This window comes from Buteo buteo, chromosome 1 (genome assembly GCF_964188355.1).
Source record: "Buteo buteo chromosome 1, bButBut1.hap1.1, whole genome shotgun sequence".
Classification (NCBI taxonomy): Eukaryota; Metazoa; Chordata; class Aves; order Accipitriformes; family Accipitridae; genus Buteo; species Buteo buteo.
Genome location: NC_134171.1, coordinates 56321469 through 56345889, shown reverse-complemented (window position 1 = coordinate 56345889; position 24421 = coordinate 56321469). Strand labels below are relative to the sequence as shown.

The 24421-nt window shown below is 41.5% G+C and overlaps 1 protein-coding gene across 5 annotated transcripts in view; it reads left to right on the top strand.

Annotated features, from left to right (window-relative positions):
* Positions 1-24421, top strand: part of PPP3CA (protein phosphatase 3 catalytic subunit alpha) — a 205985-nt gene that overhangs the window by 70434 nt on the left and 111130 nt on the right. For all 5 annotated transcript variants that reach the window (XM_075031837.1, XM_075031828.1, XM_075031841.1 and 2 more), the window contains exon 2: positions 17670-17870. In XM_075031837.1, coding sequence (XP_074887938.1) covers positions 17670-17870 — 201 coding nt within the window. The remainder of the gene's footprint in view (positions 1-17669; positions 17871-24421) is intronic.

The following is a 24421-nucleotide window of genomic DNA, read 5'->3' as shown; positions in this document are numbered from 1 at the left end:
GAGGTACTGGCTGTGCAAATCTTCACGCCCCTTTCAGGTCAGTAAGGCGTATATTTTGACTCCATCTTCCAGTTAATGATATTATGTACCCTTTTTTAATGTTCTTGCATATGGTCAAAACTAGGTGAGCTTTGCCCTTTTTCTGAGCAGCAAACCACTTTGCAAAGACGTTCATCCTCTCAACAAGGAGAGAACCATAGCAAGCCTCGATGGAGATGGTTTGAAGTGCTCATCTTGCAAGTAAATACCAGGCATCTGCAGGATCCCTGCTGGAGACTCAGCTGGGAGATGTAGCAAGTATTTTGCCCCTTCTGTGATGTTTTCACTCAGCCTAGTCGGGGTTGCATCAGGGCGTTAGTCAGCATGCAGCATCGCCTCAAGAGATTTTTTGCTGCGTGTGTATTATCAAATCACAGGTTGAGCTGACAACACAGTGAGGCCACACCAGGGGTTTTGAGTATGTGGCACATCAGAAGTTTGCCATTAAAACAGAGTAAGAGAAGGGACAATTCCAAACCCTAAATATTTCTAAATTTTGGATGCCTTGGGAATTACCAGGTTTTATGTTGGTATTTTTACTCCATTTGATTTTAGAAGCCAGCTGTACACCAGAGGTCTTGGAGATTGTTTTGTGTAGGAGAATAAAAAGTGTGTGAGGCATAATTTTGTTGATTATTGTTTTCTAAGGCTTTATTGAAACTGCATGAGTACATGCAAATAAAAAAGAGCTGAATCAAACAGGAGAAAGTCTTCTCTGTGTGGCTACAGATTTGTTTCAGGACATGTTGAACACACAAACTCCTTTCTCTACTTTTTTTTTTTCTTTTTTTTTTTTTTCCCCTCCCTGCTTGTTTTCCCACTGCTTGTTCAGGCTGTGAAGTTTTCTTTCCCCTCGAGCTTCTCTAACTTCCTGCTGCCTCTCTTGCACTGGTGGGTAAATCTGCATGAAGCAAGAACCAGTGAATTCTCTGGCCTTGTGCCCCTTTATGCCCCCTCATTTGAGTTGTGAAGTATGCCTTTTATCTGTGGGTCTTTATAATAAGCTTAATGCAAACCCATTGTTCAGTTGAGAAGTTAACTGCAGCCTTGGAAAGATGCATCTTTCATTTCCAAGTAGCGGGAACTAGCCCCTTGGTATTTGAATAAAAGCACTAACAACCCCATGTTCTACTTAAGTCAGAGTTGTTTTTCTTGAGTCAAGATGATACGCAGAAATTAAGTAATACATCTAAGAAAACAGAACAGCTCAGCACTCTCTCTGAGAGAAAAACTAAGTGGCATGTTCATGGATTGCATATGCTGGATGTCTTCTTGGCGCTAGGTTGCGATTATAGCTTGCTTCTCTAGGTCCTGCTTTGCCTTATGCTGCTTTGCTTCATTATGGTAATAATGCAGCAGGCCAGTTACATTAGTTAGATCAGTAATATCAGTATAATGATATTTCAGATAGATAAATTCCTGTTTCTTGCTAAGGTCATTTAATCAAAAATTCTGATGAACCTTACAGATAAGCTCATCTCTTGGTAATATAGTGAGTGAATGGTCTGGAGAGATTAAGAACCAGTGAAAATGTGTTAGCTAGTTTTATCATTTGCAATCCATTGGTGACTAGATCTGTTTTTCTGTTTCCATGAGAAATAGCATTTGTGGCTTGTCCGATGACTAATGGTGCTTACTTTTATGTATAACTATAAATCTCACAGAAAACCTGACTTGAGATCTTTGCTAGAGCACTTGAATCCTTTTTGCCACTCTTGTTTTTTACTGTTCCTTATGTGGAAAACATCTTAATTTTATTTGCCCTAACATTCATTATTAATAGTAACTTCTATAAATGCATGCACACTGTAGTCTTGCCATGCTGCAGCAGTAACTTGCACAGTTGTCGCCCCATTCTTCTCCCCCCTTAATCTTGTAGCCATACCTGCATCCCAGGCTAATTAAAACTTTTCAGTTCAAGGAGGAGTAAAATTTCTCACCTTTTGTGGAGGTCCACTAACAGTCTGTTATTCCTTCGTGGAGGAAAAGACATTTTTCTCAGCTTTTCTTGAAAACTTAACTGAGCTGCTTAGCATAACAAAATTTTCAGACTCCGTAGGACCAGAGAAAAATTGCTCATGCAGGAGAGGAATGCTGCCACCAAAATTCCTGACTCTAGGACAGATAAGGCCTTTTTTTATTCCCAGTGACCACCGAATGTCAAATGTGGAAGCTGTCCTCGGAGCAGAAGGCATGAGTTTAGTTTCCCTGGTGCCTGCATCTGCCTAGGTTGCAGTGTCATATTTCCTTTCCCCCCATCTGATCCAGGGCTTTTGGGTCATCTTTGGAAAAGTATTTGGGGCTTGGTCAGGGTTGGGGAGAGGACCTCCAAACCTCAGCTTGGACAGATCTATAGCTGAGATGTTCACCAAGAGAAGAGGAGATGGTATTGAGCTAAGGTCTCTCAGCCACAGCTTACTTCACTGAGTGAAGTGAGCTCTGGCTGACTGAAGTCTCTTTTGATCTTGGTTTGAAATAATAGTGACCTGTTCTGCACTAAGAGGTGTGTCCAAACGGGCCTCCCTCCACCTCTCTGTTAGCAAATGGAAGAGTCCTCTGTTCTTGGTTTCTCTCTGGTAACTGTGCTCATTTGCTGTTTTTTTTTGGAAAGGCTGCTTCAAGTCCTGTTGTGCTGTGCTGGTCTCCACGCAGGCATCCTTCACAGAACCACCGTGCCAAACACACGGTGGTGGATGACAGAACTTAGTGCCCTAGTGCTGAGGTCTCTCTGTGGGTGTAGTCATCAGCAAGTGAAGATTAAATTGCTTGCATACAACAGACCTGGGAATAAAGCGCAGGTCTCTGATTCTCTCATAGCCTCATAAAACTGCTTTTTTAAAGTCCAGTGTTCTGCTTAAGAACAAGATGTTTCACAGCGTATCAGCAAAATGGTAAATTTAGACAGATTTATTTTTATCCAACACATTTATTACGCAGCAATTGAGATTTGAGGGAAGATATGGTTTACAAAAATATGAAAGCATCTTTAATAAATAAAGGGAGGATTTGGATTAAATATCCTTTTAAATACAGGACTAGAAGCTTATGCCGAGGGCTTTGAAACTCTATTGCTGCCACATATACCCAGATAAAACCCAGAACAACAGTTTAAAAAAAAAAAAAAAAAAAAGTGCTCTTAAAGTACATACTGGTGGAATTGTCAAAAACTTGCCTGTTTTTTTTTTCTTTTTTCAATCATGCATGTGTTATTTTTAAATTAAAAACAACTTTCTACAGCGGTCCAGGTTAGCTGATGGAAATAAATGTGTTTTGGAGATGAGTCCAAGGCAGAATTTCCATGTGGATGCTCCATGGTGTAAGCACCGGTAGGCGCGAGCCATGAAAACGGAACAAAAATACCAGGGCTGATTCACAGCCACGTTACTTCACATTAATGCCAGCATCACTGAGTTTGATTTGGTAAGTTTTATTTAGACATCGAGAGCAGGTTGAACCCTGTTTCAAAGCTCACAGTGTGATCCGTTAATGCTGGATTAGAAAGAACATTTGTTTAATGGCATTACAGCAGCATGGCACAGTGGTGAATGTGGTCAATAATCTTTAGTATTGATCTATGCGAACTGTAATAACATCACAAGAAAATTAGTTCTTTGAGCGTGTTGGAAGAAGAACAAGTCGTTGTTGGGAATCGGTTCATACAATGTACTGGAAGAGTTTCAATTCTTTTCATGGGGAGCAAAAGGCACCGTTGCTTATTGGGCCCACGGAGGGCTTACGTACCCTTTGCCTTCTGCTCACGGCCTTTCTGAAATGGAAGGCTGAATTTCCTATTAAATATTCTAGTTTGAACTGGCAAGCAGTATCTCCGATATCAGGCAAGACGAAACAAATGGTGCTGAGCATGTGCTGAATTGATTAAAGTTCAGTTCCAGGAGAAGGCAGTCATTTAAACTGTCTTTTGGTATTTAGTAAAGACTGTGATAGTTTTTGTTTTGTTTTGTTTTAATATGACTCTGTGTAACATGATGTGTATGTCCCTAAATCCTAATCTAGACAAAGCCAAACCATGCTGTGTGAAGACTGTTGGTATCTAGCTGTTAAACTGCAGAGGAAAAAAAAAAAAAAAAAAGGCGGCTAGTGCCTTTTCATATTGCTGGTTTTCCAGGTATATGACCTGACCCCTAAACAAGAAAGGGCTGTTATTGGATCAGTAATAGGTGTAGCCTGGCACAAATTAGTTTTCTTACATAATCAGGTGCATTTTTTTTATGCTTATCCTGTGTTTCCCGTCTATTGATTATGGCTGAAGAAGCAGAATTCAGTTTTCGTGTAATTCTGAAATGATGTTTTTCACACTAATATGTGTAGAGCTTGGCCAGTTTCTCATACAACATAAACCAGTATAAGTCAGTATAGATTCACTTGTGCAGAAGCATGCTGATTTAAAACTTCTGTCAAAGGCAAAAATGCTACTAAAACAAGCAAAGCTGTTTGGGAGTAAAAAAAACCCCAAACCTGAACAAAACCCAAACCAAAAAAACCCAAACCATCAACTGCTGTTTCCAACTACTTTTTAAGGTTAATTTGGCTCCTGCTGCAGTCCTCCTACTTAGTCCATACACATATTTATATTTGTAAGGCTTTACTCTTTAATTTTTACAGCCTTGGTCTTTTTGGACTGATTTATGAAGTGCTGGTGTAGATCTACTACTTACTGCATGTCTCATGACCAGCTAAATAATAAACCAGGTTAACATTTACAGATCAGCCTGATTTTTTGATTTAGTTCACAGGGAATAGTTTAGACATTAATGTTTTAAATGTTCTTCACATCCTGATATTTATTGGCTTAGGTAGGGTGTTTGGGTTTTTTGTTTGTTTTCCCTAAGGTTTGCTTTCTTAAAAAAATTTAAATAAACCTTAGACAATTCAAAGATGCTATTTGCAAGTCCTTTGGTCAGTGTTAGCAGCTTAGAGCCTAGAAGATACAGGCAGTAAAGTACTGAGCTCTGTTAGCATCCCTAGCCCCTTGTCTTTGCCCTGTAGGCTGCAGGCTCTTTGGGCAAGGTATTGATTGCTAGATGCCAAAATGTCCTAAATTTGAAATGTAAGATTTTTTTTTTTTTTTTTTTTAAAAGGATTGCTTTGTAACTCTAGCAGAAATTTCCAGTTCCTCTGCCTGGTGAATAGCTTCTTGACTTTCTTGTAGCAGCAAGAGGTGAGCTGGTGCTTCTTGTTCCAGGAAGCAACTTCTGCAGGCTGACATTTAAGCAGAGCAACTTCTATAATGTAACATTTAAGTCCTGCTAGAAAATAGAGTATCTGCAAATAAAGGTTGCTTTACCTGCACTTCCTCATCTCTTCTTCTAGGACTGTTGTAACAAATTTGTGTGACTAATGCCAGACTGTGCGTAGTGGTAAATTTTTGGAAGCTAAATCTTCGTTGTATTTAAACCTTGTCCTGATGCAGCAGCTTTAGAAAGGAAAGGATGTTTGCTTTTCTGCCCTTTTGCATGTCACTGATGACTTTGAGGTGGACCTCAAAGCTAAGCTGATTTCTGACTAAACTTGGTAATGGTACCCTCTTATGCTCAAAAGGTGTGAGAAGGTCTTAACTAAGACTTCAGTTTCTAGGTGAGGAATTGTCTGCAATGCCCCTTGTAGCTATGTTGCCAGATAAGAGACTGAAATTTGGTAGTGTCAACTGAGACTGAAGTAGGTTGAACGAGGAAGTCAGAAGAAAATGGTGCCATAAATCTGGATTGACACCTGAAGGTTATTCAGGTCCTAGAATTGATTATTTTTTTCCCAACAGATTGAAATAATTTCACATGCGATCACTTCCTAATCGCTTACAATTAGGAACAATAGTGAAGTCTTACTGTAGAAAAGAAATCATCCATCACTCAAGTATTTTGGGGGATGGAGGAATGCGCCTGATTCCTTATCTAAGTCTTGGAAGACCTTTGGTATTTTCCATTGTTACAAGGTTTTTTTTCCCTGACTTTATTTTCACCAAATGAATTGTTCCTATAAAGGAATTTAAACTCTGGATAATTATTGTTCTGTGTTCCAAAAGCTAATAAAAACAAAGCTCAACAGTATGCAGTTGGAGGCCTATGGAAAAACGTGGGTGTAACACACAAAGCAGAAAAACAAACTTTGCTGTTGAGGCCAGGAAGCTACAATCACATTTTCCAGTTTTAACTGTATGTGTTGGTCCTAACTGGGAATGTTCTTGTTAGACTGAATTTTTCCTCTCTATTTTATTTTGTAGTTGTTTTTTTATCCATAAACCGTGGACAGGTGAGGATAATAAATATCAAAGATACTTGCATATGACCTCAAACACAGGGAAAGGTTATATTTTTGTAATATTTTATAGACATGCATGTTGCTTTGTGCTCTATAAGACTGGAAGGAATTGTTTGCTTATATTCCAGTAGTTGCCCAAAAGATACTCTGGGAATGCTGTTAGTAAATAACCACATATCCTACAATTTGGTATTTCAGACAGACCCATTTCTTTGAATTATGAGGCTTTTCTTTCATGCAACTCTTTTAAAGTGTACCTCCTTCCCTTCCACTTTCCAACCTGTACCTCTTACTAAGTTCTCAGGGTATGCTCTCTCATGTGTCTGTTGCCTGTAAATGTTCTCCTCTAAAAGTTTTGATGTCATCATTTTTTTCAGATATTTTTGAGAAACTGAAAAACATTTTTATTGCTCATTGTTTGATAAAGATTTAAGATTAGAGTTAGATTTAGCAGGTTACAGTAATCCAAATTTATGTGTGTTAATGATATCAACACTTTATTATAAAAGTGTTCAGAGCGGTTTGGATGGGTACATGTCAATCAATTCACCAGACGAAAATCAAACCACCAAGGGAATATTGTGTGTTTATCCAGGCCTTTCTGTGTTTTATCGTTCTTCATTTGAGCCCAGAGTAATGTGTCACTGCTCTAATGCTTCTGAAGAACTTCTTTTTGTAAATTCTTCTTTAGGATTTTTAAGGTTTCCTGTGGTGAATATAAAGAACATCAAATCCTATATTGGTGGGTGGTTTTTTGTTTCTTTAATGCATTGTTTTGTGTGTGTGTGTGGTGACTTAAGGTGGCATACCTACTTATGGTTGTTCTTTTCAAGTATAATTTGACCTGAGTTTATGAGGAGATTGGTTATGTTCTTTTAAAGAGTTGAAGAAAGATGTTGCTATATACTTTTCTTATTGTTAGGTACTATATAGTCTGGAGAAGGCCAGTAATGTCATGAAAAGACCATAGCAATTCCTGAAGTGGTGGGAAGGGGTAATACTGTGACCTTTAATCCTCTGAGAACAGGTAACTTTGTTGAAAAGCCACTGTTAGGATTCAGATTTGAGGACACTGAAATACTCTCTTACCTCATGTATTGGGTTTGCATGGCAAGGTTTTGGTAGCCGGGGGGCTACAGGGATGGATTTTGTAAGAAGGTGCTAGAAGCTTCCCCCATGTCTGATAAAGCCAATGCCAGCCACTCCAAACGGACCTGCAGCTGGCCAAGGCCGAGCCCATCAGCGATGGTGGTAGCACCAGAGCAGAGATTCCCCTGCAGCCCGTGGTGAAGACCATGGTGAGGCAGATTGTCCCCCTGCAGCCCATGGAGGTTAACCACGCAGGTTAACAGTGGAGCAGATATCCACGTGCAGCCCATGGAGGACCCCACGCCAGAGCAGGTGGATGCCTGAAGGACACTGTGACCCTGTAGGAAGCCCGTGCTGGAGCAGTCTGTGCCTGAAGGACTGCACCCATGGAAGGCACCCACGCTGGAGCAGTTCGTGAAGAACTGCAGCCTGTGGGAAGCACCCGTGTTGGAGAAGTTCGTGGAGGACTGTCTCCCATGGGAGGGACCCCACGGTGGAGCAGGGGAAGGCTGTGAGAAGTCCTGCCCCTGAGGAGGAAGGAGCAGCAGAGACCACGTGTGATGAACTGACCCCAACTCCCATTCCCTGTGCTGCTGAGGAGGGAGGAGGTAGAGAAAATTGGGAGTAAAGTTAAGCCCTGGAAGAAGGGAGGGGTGGGGGGAAGGTGTTTTAAGTTTTAGATTTTATTTTCTCATTATTGTACTCTGATTTTGATTTGTAATAAATTAAACTAATTTCCCCAAGTTGAGTCTGTTTTGCCCATGACAGTAATTGCTGAGTGATCTCCCTGTCCTTATCTCGACCCACGAGCCTTTTGTTGTTATATTTTTCTCTCCCCTGTCCAGCTGAGGAGGGGGAGTGATAGAGCAGCTTTGGTGGGCACCTGGTGTCCAGCTAGGGTCAACCCGGTCCACCTCAGCTGGGCAATTCAACAGAAATGACAGGATTTCAGCCTCATTCTGTTGTTCCAAGTTAATGGTCACTTTCAGTGCCCTTCCTCTCTGCTGTGCAACTCATCTGTTTGCACAAAGATCCCTGTATACTCATAGTTTAGGCAAGATAATCTGTCAAAAACATATCCACATTGTTGAGAGGTAATGAAATGGCTCCTGGCACAAAGTGCAGAGCCAGCTTCGCAACTGGTTGGTTGCAGTCTTCTCCTATGAAGTAACAAGGTGCTGCAAGGGGGGTAGATTTAATCTTTCCTTTGCAAGTTTGAGGCTCAAATCCTGCAGAAGTGTTTTGTCTAAAGAATTGGATTCCCTTAGGTATCACAAGAGTTATGCTTCATGAGGACTGCTTGCAGTGTGCTTGAATGGGTTGGCTTAGGGTGGGACATTTCATGTGAGAAGTGTACTGATTAGAAGGCCGCATCAAGTGCCTTAGCATCTGAAACAACTTGGCAATATGTTGGGGACGCTGCATGGTTAACATAGCCCTTCATTTTACAAACGCTTTCCTAGCATAGCTTCTGTCCAAAGTTAGGTGAGCTTCTCTAATGCAATTCTGTCTTTGCTGCTGTGTTCTCCAGTTATGATTGAAATGTCAGAAGATATCAAAAATAGCTGGGATATTCGGTGAAGTGTCTTTTGTTATTTTCTTTTTTATTTTTTTATTTTGAGCCTTTATATATCAAGAAATTATGGTAGCAAGGCTCATCTCAGTCTTCTGTGAAGCAGTTTCCTTGCCAACCTGTAATGCACCAAGGACTAGAATTAGTTAATGGCTTCAACAGCAATTAAACAGCCCTGTTGTGGTGGGTTTTGTTGCCCCCAACCATTCTTTGAGAAAGATGCTCCTCCCCCCACGTTACATGAAGAGGAGTCAGTGATCTTGGGTAAATACTGACCATTTTTACCACAACTGACTGGCAAGTCTACTGATAATGGTTATTTCTGGGTCATGGATGTTATTGCCTCTTCTCAAGTGGCCTGTTTTCCATGCTGCCAGCTGAGATATCTGTCAAAGGAATTCCTTTCTATTTTCTCTCTAAATTTAGTATATGTGGGCTTTGTTGAGGAATGACCCTTTTGTCTGCTCCTGATTTAGTCTACAGGTGCTGTTATTCTAAGATGACTTCATGCAACAGCACCTTCTTTTTGATGGACTGTTTCTTTATGCAGTATTGACTACCTCGCCCGGTGGAACCCTCAGCTTCCTGTGAAGCAACATACCTTCTTCTTGAGTGACATTGATTTAATTATGTCTTTAAACAAATACAGGTTTGAGCACTTCTGATTACACTGCAAGAACTTCTTGGCCATGGGGAAAAATTAATGCTAAATTTCTATAGGAATCCTCATAGTTTCTCATTATATTGTAGATTTATTTTCCAGATTTTAATTTCCAACACTTTCACCATTCAGTGAGCAGATTTAGTAAAAAAAAAGTTCTCAAATACATCATGTCTTAAAATGGCAGGTGAAAGCTTGATCGTTTAGAAAGGGATTGTGAATTCCAGTGATGTTTCAGAGTCAGGAGTAGCTTCCAGGCAGGCTTTACATCACACGTCCCTACTCTAATGATAGTAGCTAATGTAAAATGAAACCTGATAGTTTTTGTTAGAAAACATCAGAACATGAGTTCCACTGAGAAAATATTGGTTTAAGTCTTATGCTGTCATATAAATAGTTGGATTTTTTTTTACCAGATGGAGACATATTTTCCTGTCTAAAATTCAACTGGACAAAAAAATAAGAACTTGCACATATTATGAATGCTATAGTACAAATTTTTATATTGAAAAGAAATCTTGTCTTCTAAATAAGTCACCCATCTGTATGCTACTCCTAAAAATTACCTGCTAAGAAAAAAATGTGTAGGTTAAAAAAAGATCCCAGTGATCCAGTGTGTTTGAATGGTGGATCTGTTGCCAGATAACTTGTGCATGGATGTGAAGGCATCGTCCATGTGCTGCCTGAGGAAATCTGCAGCGGGGGATGTTTGTCACGTGAGAACTTGATGTCCTGGGTGGCTGAGCATTTTTTGCAGCGCTCTTTCCCTTTCCCACCACTTTGGTGAGCGCTGTGCTGCCTGGGAGGTTTTGCTCTGTTCCCCTTAGCAGCTGTGGATGGCAGTGACTCATCCTCTTGTTCCTGTCTGTCACCTGAAGTAAGTAGTATTCTTGAAAAAAAAATTCACAGTTCTTTCTCTTTTGGTTCATAGTAACCCTGTAAGCCGGAAATTTGTAGGCAACTGTACAGGAACATGCTCAGAATTATGTAGTGTTAAACTGTTGCCATTAGGTAAAAAAGTTGATCTTTGGCTGCTGCTTTATATACTGGACCATAGATAGCTTTGGTCAGACGTGGCATGGTACAGAAATGCAGAACTCTGATTAAATAGTAAATACTCCAGTATGGATGTTGTTCTTGTTCAGCAGGAATGCCCAAGAATACGCCATGTGTTGAACCACATTGTAAAATGGGGGTAGATTTTCAAACTCAGCCTGCAAGAAGTGTTAGTTGGGTATTAAAAATGTTCCTGGCTTTCAAAAACACAGTTTTGTTGGAGTTTCCAAGATGACAGGAAAATTTTATGTATACCAAGTCTGCAAGTTATGAATAAGTAGATGTAAAAAAATAAAGCTGCAGAGTGACCTGACTTTTTTTTTGCACATGTAGACTAAGCGTTGACCGGTTTAATAACTTGTGCTCTAGCCACTGCTATAGTGCAAATGTTTCTCAAAATGCAGAATTGCAAATTGCCATCAGACAAATGCAATGCATTGAGTTATTGAAATAATGATAGTTAATGTTGTGTTTTCCCTACAAATGAAGAGGAAAGCATTTATTTTTCATAAAAGTATGGTGTGCTATAAACAGTTATATACAGACATGCAGCATAAGTGATATGAAATTACAGGACAAGAATTACAGAGGGAGATAATTTGCAAGGAACTTGAATATTGATGAAAGGCATTTTTTCTTATGGGCAGCCTCCTCTGACAGTATTAATTCAGTGTACAGCTTAATTTTAAAATTAATAATATATAAACAAAATAATGCTTGCTTTGCTTCATGCTTGTATTTTATGTATGCACACATGGTCCACTCTAATTAAGCACAGCTCTTTATGGTTTATTTATTTGTTCTAGAGAGGCTGCTTAATATTTGAGAGAAACAGTAACGATGTGTCTGACCTTTGCAGTAGCTGTGTTAATGGTAAGATGGGTTTTGCAGGAACCTGCAAGAACAGTAAAATAGCAGGTTGATCTTTTTCTCCATTTGCTGGAACATGCTCAAGAGACCTGAAAGCACAAGAGGGAAAAAAACCCAAACCAGTAAGTGGTTAAAGAGTATTTTCTTGTGTTTTCAGATCTCGGGAGGATGCTACTGACAGGCTGAGGTAAAGGGTTAAAAACTTTGTTTCTTTTCTTTTTGTTGTGGTCTGTGTTTTATTACCAAACCACCAGGGTAGTATTTCACATAGTGAATAGTTGGTTTGGTTTTTTTTTTTATGCTAATACAAAGAAATAAATGTAAACAGAGGTGGAGACCCCTCCAGGTTTTAAGTTTTATAGAGTGTGGATAAACATGCATGATTTTCTTCTGTGGTGGTCTTGTAGTGGGATTTGTCACTAAACTTCCTAAAAATACACCTGGTATGTACACACAAATTTTATTGCCTCTCCCTTTTTTATGACCTTTGCTTAATACAGATTCCCACCTCTTTTTACAAAAAGGTCCCCTGAGCCTGTGCCGTGGCAAGGAGCTCAGTGCTGGCAGTTCAATCCGCCACTCCTTCCTCCTCCTGCCTCTCCCTGGTGGGCTCCTCTTCCAGCTCCGTGCTCTTCCCTGTTGTGTATGCTGTGTGCACAGCTGCTGTCTGATGAGCCTTTTGGTTTTATTTCTGATAAAGGCAAAACCACTGGGAGAGAAAGAGTCATTTGTTGCAAGCGCTAATAGCATAGTTTTAAAAAAAGTGGGAAAAGAAAGCAGGTATGGAGAAGCTGATGGATACCTGTGTATTCAGATGGTAACATTGCTATATATAAAGCAATGGAAATTAAATGTTTATGTTTATAAAAGGATTTTGATTGATCCAGGCATTTGTGGGTGATACCAGTAAAGAATGATGTTTAACTGACTTCCACACGAACATGACCATTTCTTACATTCTTCTGTGGAAGATCTGTGTATATGTACATACAAAATTAATATTCTCATAATGGAAGATGCAATTTGTGGTCTATTCAGTTGCTCATGTTTTTGCTAATTAATCATTAATCATCTCCTATTGGAACAGTATCTTTTTTTCTTTAATTAGCTGCTGGTACGTTTCTTAGAAAACTGCCTGCAGAGCAACAGTGCTGCAGTTTATGCCATATATTTCTCTTAATCAGTAGATAACATTTCATGGCTTTTGTTTGCTTGACTGCTTGTCTGTTTTGCTCTATCTTTATAAATGTGAAAATTTCCTTTCAGCATACATACATATATGGTAGTTACCTCAAAGTAATAGTATGCTGCAAGGGTTGTTATACTGTGATAGCTTTGCAGAAGACCAGAGGTGGTTGTCTTGCAAAGGAATGCAAACTAATGGTACATGCTTCTTCCAGCCAAACTCATTGGAGATTAGTAACAACAACTTTTCCCTCTCCTCCTTCGTCCCCACAGAAAATGCAGGACCATTAGGACTAGCTAGCCTTCTGGGTTGTTTTCATGGGGTTTTTTTTGGTGGTTGGTTGGGGGGCTTAGGGGGGGGTGGTGTTTGTTTTTTTTGTTTGGTTGGTTTTTTTTCAGAAGGAGGATGGAAGCTTGGAGAACTGCTGAGTTCTCATTCACCTCCCTTTTTCATGCAATGTTTATTCTTTTTCTGTGTTGCATAATGAATTGTTAATGGCTCATGTATCTGCCTGGGGAGGGATGAGGAGCTGACCAAGAGCTTATGGGTCAGGATTAAAGGGAGGGCAGGGACAGGTGACATTATAGGGGAAGGTCTGCTACAGGCCACCAGGAAGATTGAGCGGATGAGGCCCTCTTTAGACAGATAGGAGCAGCCTCACGTTCACAAGCCCTGGACCTCATGGAGGAGTTCAACCACCCCAATATCTGTTGGAGAGACAACCCAGCAGGGCATAAGCAATCTAGGAGGTTGCTGGAATGCGTTGATGATAACTTCCCTCTCCACGTGATAGAAGAGGTGCTATGCTGGACCTTGTTCTCACCAACAAGAAGGGGCTGGTGGGGAATGTGAAGCTCAAGGGCAGCCTGGGCTGCAGTGACCATGAAATGGTGGAGTTCAAGATCCTTAGGGCAGCGGGGAGGGTGCATAGCAAGCTCACTACTCTGGATTTCAGGAGAGCAGACTTTGGCCTCTTCTGCTTAGTAGAGTACCATGGGATAAAGCCCTGGAGGGAGGGGGCCTAAGCAAGCTGGTTAATATTCCAGGGTCACCTCTTCCAAGCTCAGGAGCAATGCATCCCAACAAAGAGGAGGTCAGGCAAAAATGCCAGGAGGCCTGCATGAATGAACAAGAAGCTCCTGGACAAACTCAAACACAGAAAGGAAGCCTGCAGAGGGTGGAAGCAAGGACAGGTAGCCTGGGAGGAATACAGAGAAATTGTCTGAGCAGCCAGGGATCAGGTTAGGAAGGCTAAAGCCCTGGTAGACTTTAACCTGGCCAGGGACATCAAGGGCAACAAGAAAAGCTTCTACAGGTACCTTGGTGATAAAAGGAAGGCTAGGGAAAATGTGGGCCCTCTCTGGAAGGAAATGGGAGACCTGGTTACCTGGGACATGGAGAAGGCTGAGGTACTTAATGATGTTTTTGCCTCAGTCTTCACTGGCAAGTGCTGCACCCACACCGCCCAGGTTGTAGCAGGCAAAGGCAGGGAATGGGAGAATGAAGACCTGCCCACCATAGGAGAAGATCAGGTTTGAGGATCTAAGGAACCTGAATGTGCACAAGTCCATGGGACCTGATGAGATGCATCCACAGGTCGTGAGGGAACTGGTGGCTGAAGTGGCTAAGCCACTATCCATCATATTTGAGAAGTCATGGAAGTCTGGGGAAGTTCCCACGGGCTGGAAAAGGGGAAACATAACCCCCATTTTTAAAAAGGGAAAAAAGGAAGACTTGGGGAACTACAGGCCACTCAGTGTCACCTCTGTGCCCAGCAAGATCATGGAGCAGATCCTCCTGGAAACTATGCTAAGGCACATGGAAAATAAGGAGGTGATTGGTGACAGCCAACATGGCTTCACTAAGGGCAAATCATGCCTGACAAATTTGGTGGCCTTCTACAACAGGGTTACAGTGTTGGTGGGTAAGGGAAGAGCAACTGATGTCGCCTACCTGGACTTGTGCAAAGCATTTGACACTGTCCCACATGACATCCTTGTCTCTAAATTGGAGAGACATGGATTTGACGGATGGAACACTCGCTGGATAAGGAATTGGCTGAATGGTTGCACTCAAAGAGTTGTGGTCAATGGCTCCATGTCCAAGTGGAGACCAGTGACAAGTGGCATTTCTCACGAGATCAGTATTGGGATCAGCACTATTTAACATCTTTGTTGGCGGCATGGACAGTGGGGTTGAGTGCACCCTCAGCAAGTTTGCCAATGACACCAACCTGTGTGTTGCGGTCGACACACTGGAGGGAAGGGATGCTATCCAGAGGGACCTTGACAGGCTTGAGAGGTGGGCCCGTGTGAACCTCATGAAGTTCAATAAGGCCAAGTGCAAGGTCCTGCACATGGGTCGGGGCAATCCCAAGCACAAATACAGGCTGGGTGGAGAATGGATTGAGAGCAGCCCTGTGGAGAAGGACTTGGGGGTGTTGGTTGATGAGAAGCTCAACATGACGTGACAATGTGCATTTGCAGCCCAGAAAGCCAACCATATCCTGGGCTGCATCAAAAGAAGCGTGACCAGCAGGTCGAGGGAGGTGATTTTCCCCCTCTACTCCGCTCTCATGAGACCCCACCTGGAGTACTGCATTCAGCTCTAGGCCCCCCAACATATGAAGGACATGGACCTGTTGGATTGAGTCCAGAGGATGGCCATGAAGATGATCAGAGGGCTGGAGCACCTATCCTGTGAAGACAGGCTGAGAGAGTTGGGGTTGTTCAGCCTGGAGAAGAGAAGGCTCCAGACCATATAGCAGCCTTCCAGTACCTAAAGGGGGCCTACAAGAAAGCTGGAGAGGGACTTTTTACAAGGTCATGTAGTGATAGGACAAGGACTAATGGCTTTAAACTGAAAGAGGGTAGATTTAGATTAGATGTAAGGAAGAATTTCTTCACTGTGAGGGTTGTGAGGCACTGGAACAGGTTGCCCAGAGAAGGTGTGGATGCCCCCCTCCCTGGCAGTGTTCCAGGCCAGGTTGGATGGGGCTTTGAGCAGCCTGGTCTAGTGGAAGGTGTCCCTGCCCATGGCAAGGGGGGTCAGAACTAGATGATCTTTAAGGTCCCTTCCAACCCAAACAATTCTGAGTCTATGTTTCTGTGATACAGTTGCCTTGCTTTTGAGGGTCTGCTGCAGATAGAAGTGAAAGATTGACAAAGCGTATAACCTCATTTTTGTGCGTTTCATGAGATAGACTTAACTGCAGTAGCTGCAAAAAGTGGGGTGGGGTTTTGGTCTTTAACAGCCTACCTCTTATCATAGAAGTACTATTCAAAACATAAACTATAGCAATCTAGGAGTTCTTGTCAATTGAGTGAGATCATCACGGATCTGTGGCAGGGTTTTCCAGAGCTGAGGGCTGTACTTTAACTTCATTGTTGGTTGTAGGTGTCATTGCGTCAGGAGAATCCTGGGGTGTCAGGGACGTCATAAACTTTCACCTTCTCCTCTTCTTGTCCCACATTGAAGTCTGAGAGCAGTCGGGCTTCAGTGTTTTACAAAGACCCACATTCATTAGTCCCCACCAGACTATTTCAGTGAATGGACTGCTGGAGCTGGGGCAGCAAAAAGGACAAAAAAATTGAGCCCCCCCCCCCCCCCCAAATTTTCTGAAGATGTTTGTGTTTAAAATATCAGTGGAAAATAACTGCACAAAGTGAAATAGTTTATTATCTGCTCTGTTACTTCTGGTAGTGTAAGTGAAGAGTTCTTGGCTTGGGCTTTAAATGATGTGTGTGATTTGTGGTCTGTTTCTGATGTACACTGGTTGTGAAATGAGAAGAAAATTGAAGCTAACAGATAACATTGATCTGCTGCATTAGGGTTTTGTGTCTCACGATGTGGCAGAGCTGCCAGCAAGACACTTAGTGGGAGACAAGACCCTTTGGCAGGGACAGGGTTGCACTGCAGATGCGGCCAGCTGAGACCAGCCCTGCGGCCACCTCTTCTCCCTGCTCAGAGCTCCCAAATAACCTGACCCTCCTGCAGCTGTGGCAGGGATCAGTATAATTACCCTGTGGCTGGAGAGGCAGACGGTGCCTGATTCCACTCTGATTGAACTGCAAGGGAAAAGGGGTTAAGCTGGGATAACGCTCCAGCGTCATCCTGGCAGCTGAGAGCATCACCTCTGAGCCTTCTCGCTCCAGCTGGCTCTAGGAGAGCCAGAGCAGGAGTGTCTGAAGTTTGCTATACACCTCAGACCTTACGTGATGGCAGTACGCAGCTCGCTAGTCACTGCCATGTTGCTAGGGCAACCCACCTATTTTCCAACATCAGTCTGATACATCCTCTGCCCTGCCTTTGCTGGAGTGCTCTGTTTGGCACTTAGGCATGCTTTGATGGGCTTTGAATCTATCTTGCGTAGCTAACTATTACTTATGCTGGGAAGATATATGCCATCTCCCTACCCCAAGTCGTCAGGGAGAGGTCTGTCTTGGATTTTAGCATTTTAATTGGAGTGTACCTATGCATGTCCATGTACGGAAGTTAAATATTGTACTTGTTTGTGCATTTTATGCTCTTAAGGGAAGGGAGCATTATATCAATGTTCTCTAGTGCTACTAGAGCAGTTTAAGCTTCATTCCCTTTTTTCCCTTGATATTTCCATGCCTTTTGGGGGGCTTGTTTGAACATATCTACCTGTAAATATGGCCTAAATCTTCCTCTCAGTTTTTTATAAGCATTAATTAGTGGTTCTTGCACGCATGAATAATGTAGCCCATGGAATACATGCTCTTTAGTGGTATCTTTGATAATCTATGTAGAATTTAAACCACAAATTATAAGAAGCAGTAGAAAATTCATGTTAACACTGTTTTGCAGCAGAGATGTCTTTTGAAATGTGTCATTATCAGTAATAGAGGCTTTGCAGTAAAAAAAGTGACGAGATATTTTTGTTTTTTTCCACTCAGCTGTCCCATTTCCTCCAAGTCACCGGCTCACAGCTAAGGAAGTGTTTGATAATGATGGAAAACCTCGTGTGGATATCTTAAAGGCACACCTTATGAAAGAAGGGAGACTGGAAGAGAGTGTTGCTTTGAGAATAATAACTGAGGGAGCTTCAATTCTCCGCCAGGAAAAAAACTTGCTGGACATAGATGCACCAGTCACAGGTTAGTATGGAGTTATGATGAAGGGGATGGCTGCTTGTTTGGGACATGATAAGTAATGCATTAGTGTATGTGGCTTCCTAAGAAGCTGAAAGGCAGCTTAAAGATAATTTGTTCTCTGCAATACTTGATTCTTTCTTTGTCTGCTACCACTAGGATAATGGAGGCCATCAAGCAGCTTGTAAATTAGAGGAAAGGATCACATCTGCTGAGCCCTTTCTGTTCCTAAGGCAGAGAACATTTTTAGTCTTTAAGAGAAGATTAGAAGAACTTTTTTAAACTTGAAAAGTTATCTGGCCTTTTTGCACCAGGTATTAATTCCATAATTTTATAGATGTCATTTACCATAGTAGCACTGTTCAGACATAAAGACAGCATTGGGCTCTGAAGGAACAATGGCGTCAGAGTAAATGGAAATTTTAATTAAATGCTAAGGAAAATAATGAGTGCAGAAAAAAGGAAAAAAAAAATAGCAGAATCCCGGTTTATGTTGCCTGGGGGATTAATGAATTGTGTTGGTTGCAGAACCCATCCTGCCCTTGACTATCAAACGCTACCACCCACTCATTAATCCTCAGGAAATGCCTTATACTTTGAATTTCCTTCTCTAATTGTCTCCTGCCTCCGACTGCATTCTGAATGTATGAATGCATTTGCTTGCTTTAATGTGCCTCCTCCCTTGTTTTGTTGTTGTTATCGGATATGAATGTGTTTTTGGCAAGAAATCGATCTGTGGCATAGAAAGTTAGCTGTGGGGCAAAAGACGACTAATTCCAGCCAGCTTAAACTATGAAACCAAACTATAAAACTTGGTTTAAGAAGGTAGGTCCTTTTATCACTTTCGTTTCTGGAGAGCCCCGAAAAAGTAAAAGAAGTAGGTTCACCTGCTGCAGAAGGGTTACCAGTCTTTGTTATCAGTACTGGTAGCATTCACCAAAACCTACATCAAAGTAGCAAAACCTTCGTTTTCAGGAAGCCTTCTTTGAAACTGAAGAGCATAGTGTCTGGACTAGGATGATTCACGACTAATTAAAGCTTGTAATTTTAAAAATGACATCCAAATAGGGGATTGTAGCTTGACCTGGAGAGGTAATGTGTATCATCTTTTATGTAATAATTAGCTTGTCATGCTGCCATACAATTCTGATGGAAAAGATGTCAATCATGTTGCAGCTCATGGATGAATAAAGGAAATCAGATGAATAAAAGGATTCCCCGAGTAGACCGGGAATAAAGTTCTACAGACATTTTCTTTGACACTTCTGGATAAATGGAAGAAGTCGTAGAGATGCAATACCATTGTCCATAACTGAGCAGCAGACATGCAGAAATGCTACCTTTCTGTGGATTTTCTCTTTATTTTTTGAGTGTGATTTTTTTTTTTGTAATTGTCATGGTTTAACCCCAGCCAGCAACTAAGCACTGCGCAGCCGCTCACTCACTTCCCCCCCACCCCGTGGGATGGGGGAGAGAATTGGGGGAAAAAAAAGTAAAACTCGTAGCTTGAGATAAGAACAGTTTAATAGGACAGAAAGGAAGAAACTAAGAATGATAATAATAACACTAATAAAATGACAATAATAATAATAATGGTAAAAGAATTGGAATATACAAGTGATGCACAATGCAGTTGCTCACCACTCGCTGACCGATGCCCAGTTAGTCCCTGAGTGGCAATTCCCCCGCTCCCACTCCCCCCCAGTTTCTATACTAGACATGACGTCCCATGGTATGGAATACCCTGTTGGCCAGTTTGGGTCAGGTGCCCTGGCTGTGTCCTGTGCCAACTTCTTGTGCCCTGGCTGGGCATGAGAAGCTGGAAAATCCTTGGCTTAGTCTAAACACTGCTTAGCAACAACTGAAAATATCAGTGTGTTATCAACACTCTTCTCATACCTAACTCAAAAACATAGCACTGTACCAGTTACTAGGAAGACAATTAACTCTATCCCAGCTGAAACCAGGACATTAATCCATTGGGAGATATAGACTGTAGGAGGACAGGTCTGGTGTGTTGTGTCCTGACTGATTTCCATAAGTCCATGTTTAATGTTCTCTCTCTCTTTTTTTTAATTTCTCTGTTTAAAAATTATTTCTTAAATGCTTTTGAAGGTATCAGAGTTGTTCTGAATTATATTTTGGAGATTAATCTCCTGAAGGTTACCCCATTGTATAACACTGGTATAATTTAAGTCTTTGATTCTTTTTTCAGTTGAGCCTACATCTTGCTTTGTTCCTGCTTTTGAAATTATTCTCATGCAGTGATTGCGGTACTGCAGCATTCTTCAGGGTGGCTGGTAGCTACTCTCTTTTAAGCTAGCATAGGAAAGCTCAGCTCCTAATGCTTGTTAGCAGGGTAGCTGAGAAGTGCTAATGTTCTGTATGAACAAACATGAAAGCTGGAGTTATGAAAGTGATCATCAAAAGAAGGAAAAAAATAAATTGTGAGGGGGAGGTTGGGAAAGCTTGTGAGGCATGTTGCTCTGGGCCTGACAATTTTCTTTGTATGAGTAGTATGACAGCAGGTGTCTGGATAAAGAGAATACCAATTGACCAATGATGTGGTGGAAGTGCAAGGTATACAGGTAATCGAGAAATAACTTTGGAGTAGAGGGAAGCTTTTTTCAAACATATGAAGAACAAACAAAACCACTGATAGGAGAAGAAAATTAATTTTAGATTTTAGACATGGCAAGCAGTCTTGTTGAAGAGTGGCAGTCATAAATCATTAATATGGGATCCTTTGTGAGAGATACATTCATCTTTTAGAAACATATCTCTGTAACTGGTTAATGAGACTATGATCATCAAAAAGAAGAGAGAGAGAAGAGCATAACTGTTGAAGTAAGAGCACTGTGGATTAGTACAGTGATATACTTGATAAATGTTAAAGAACACGAAAAGTTTGTTGTTCAAGCCTTGTGCAGCCATCCCTCAATCTGAAATTTCTCTTGTTTATTTTAAGGGGTGAGATTATTGTCCTCAGAAAAAATATCAGAGTTCTGTTTATAAGCAAAGTCATGTGAAATAAAGTGGGTACATAGAAGACCTGGATTTGAGGGAGAAGATGATTTGTATAATGGGGGAAGGCATGCAAAGACCCTTAATGTGGAATGCACAGTCCATTATTTTGCATTTATGTATAAAACGTACACTGTATCTGTGTTTAGCTGCAAGCACCAATGTGATTGTCATTTTGAGTTAATACATTTTGTTTTCAAATTTGGCAAGGTTATAAGCCTTTTGCAGTATTGCTGATGAATTCATTTGCGATCTTAGCTCAAATTCTCATTGTTTGCTACATGCATGCATAGTTTGCTACAGTTCTGCCTTACAACCAAGGTGAACTATTCCTGCAGTTGTTACACAGGGCTGCTTTTTGCTGGGTGTGAATCTGAACAGAGCCTGAACTAAAAAGAGACTCCAAGTCCTCTGCTGTCAGGACTGTTCCTGCATCTGGGAAGTGTTGAGGCAACTTTTGTCTTGACTTGTGAATGTGAGTTGGGGAGGATGGAGAGAATTGGGTCCAAAAAAGTGAGTGTATTGAGGGGAAGACTGAAAGTAGGGATGACAAGTGGTGATGGGGTGCTCAGGAGACAACAAGGAGGTGGCTGAGACTGGCCACTTGACATGAAGACAAGAAAATGTGTTAGAAGTGCAAAGCTTGGGAGACAATAGCCAAGAGGCGAGTCAGAGGTTGACAGAAGATGGCTGGGCAGGCAAAGTAGGAAGATGAGCAAGAGACTGACAGGGTGTTTGGACTAGCTGGGCAAGGCACCTGGTCTGGGAGGTGAAGAGGCAAATGGTGGAGTGGGCCTGGTTGCAGAGTAACAGCTGTGGTAGAAGCAGTTACCAGTACAGACGTGTCTCATATCTGGCAGCAGCGAATGGCTGGCACAAGGGTTGTGGGGTCAGCTGGATTTCCAGTGTGGGGAAGTGAGCCAGGCACCCTGGGCTAGCAGGATGCTTTCCAGTTGCTTGCAGCACCCTGGGGAATGTCTATGCCAGCCTTCACCCACCGGGGAATGGGCAGACAGCAAGGGCACAGGAAGCCACCTTCCACAGGTGGATCGTTTCTGACTCTTCATCAATACCCTCTTCTCTTGGAGGCCTGTGGTCTTCGTCTTAAGCTTGTGGGTTTAATGAAATTGATCTACCACTAGACTACAGCTGTTCAGTGTTCAGAGGAAAGATGTCTCTATGGCAGCCTTAGAATTTCTAGTCCTGTTTTATGTTCATAACAGTATAATGACACATGGAGAAATAGGCTCATTTTTAATTGTTTTTTTTTTTTCTAAGAAGGCTAAGGAAGTATATCTCTGAACCTCCCTGATGGCAATATTTACTGAAGTCACACTCCAAAAAACAGTTGGGAATGCCAGATTTTGAATTGCCTGGGTAGCTTTATGTGGCCTTATTATATAGGTTCATTACTATACAGAGCAATTCTGGGCAACTGATGTACACTACCCTTTGCATGATGACTAACTACCTGCTTGTTTTTATGGGCCCTCGCTTCCAGATCTAAAACCTGCTGTTCTTGAGTACTGAACACTCTTAACTGCATGCCAAGCATGTGTCCCTTTGACTTCAGTGCACGGGTAACTTTGTGCCTGAGTATATGTGTATACCTCTGTATATTACAGAATTATCTATAAAATGAGAAGTTCTTTGGGTTTTTCAATGTGTTATGTCAGAAAAACAAATTTAGGTAAAGCCTTTGATGGCAATGTTGCCTTGCTTGGCTCCCAGTCTGTAAAATGGACCCTTTAGCTCACCTGTGTTTTAAAGATAGTAATTCACACACGTCTTTCAAAGTGATGAGATACTGCTATACTGAGTGCTGTTGAAAGTATGTGAGCAAGCTGATCGTGCTGTCCTCAGAGTAAGTAAGATTCGTGGAAGTTTTGTAACTAAAGCATATTTCACACAAGTGAAGAGAGCACAACTTGAAAGTTGCTCACTGCATGAGTATGGTTGATTCTGTCGACTGCATGGAAAAGAGCAGAAAGTGACTATATAATTAAGGAATTTGTAGCATAATGCATATGCAAGAGAGGTTGTACTTGAAACCTTAATTCTGTCACATCCTAAATATGGAGTTCTTTTTTTGCCAACATTTGTGGTGTTCACTTTAATTACTAGGTGTGTGATTTATTGACATTAATGAGCCTCAGTTCACTGGTCCTTTTCAAAGCAACCAAACCTGCACTTTTGGAACATGGTAAATTGTTGTTTTCCAACATCTGCAAAAATTACCAGCTACAAGAGGTTAAATAGCGTTATTAATCTGGAGGGGATGGGATTAAAATACAAGAACCCAAAGGTCATATTGCAGAATTTGATTTCAACAGCAAAGTAGCTGATGAAAACAGCCAATTCCAGCTTTGAGGCTAGATCTGATTTTGAAGTTGGCCCTGTTTTGAGCAGAGCAGGTTGCACTAGATGATCTTCCCACCTTAACTTTTCTGTGATTTGAATTTATACCTCCTTAAATGACATACCTAACTACAGGGTAGACCTAGAACTCTAAGTGGTATGTCTGTCTAATATCTATCATTGTGCGTCTTTGTACCTTTTGGATTATTTTTCTTCAGGATATTATTAGATTTAGAGATACTGAATGAAAATAGCATGATACGTCTTGCACATATGACTGCACAAGTGAATATTTTGTATAATCAGTGCGCACTCCTTTTGGTTAGTCTGCCCATTGTTATTAACAAGAGTTTCCTCTAAGTAAACTAAGAACACAAAACCCTAAATCATATGCATCTTTATAAACCTGTGCTTTTTTGCACATGGTACTTATATATAACGTATGAACGTTACCAAGGCAGCTGCCTGTGTATAGATGTTCTCAATTCTGTTTGTGTGGGTGCTACCACCAGCAGTGGCAAAGACAACAGTCGCTGTCCTGGTCATAACAGCCAGGCCATGTGCAGGCACAGAGGGCAGCATCTGTCAGTCCCTCATTTAGAAAAAATGGGAAATAGGTAAAATAAGCATATACGTTTGTTCTAAACATTCACATGCTTCATTGAGAAAGCCCTGACTTTGTGCTATCCTGTGTTCCAAGCTTTCTGAAATGCCAGGTGTGTGCAGCTTGGTATGTGAAGATAGGAGAGCACCAGATGAAGACAGAATAAAAGCTTACTGTTGCAGCATAGAAAACATCTCACTCTCTGCAGGTCTTTTCCTTGGCCATATTGTTTTCCTCTACTAGTCCTGTTTTTTGCAGCTCCCACATTTACGGTTGTGGTAGATGCAAGGAAACCACTGTGCTTGCAGAGCCTTCCTTGCTATTCCCTTTGCATCGCATAATGTAAGGTAGGGTGTGTATCTATTTCCAATAGGTATGTAAGTACTAACCTTGTGCGTGCTAAGGGGGAATACACCCACTTGCAGTTTCATTGTAGTGTCTTTGGGTAAAAAATTCCATTGGCTTGGTCGATTCTTGCAGCGGTATGGAAACACAACTTAAATACTTGAATTGCTTGTAAAGTTTGTATTGTAGTGAGCACGCTGAGGGTTTTTGCAATTTGAACTCTACG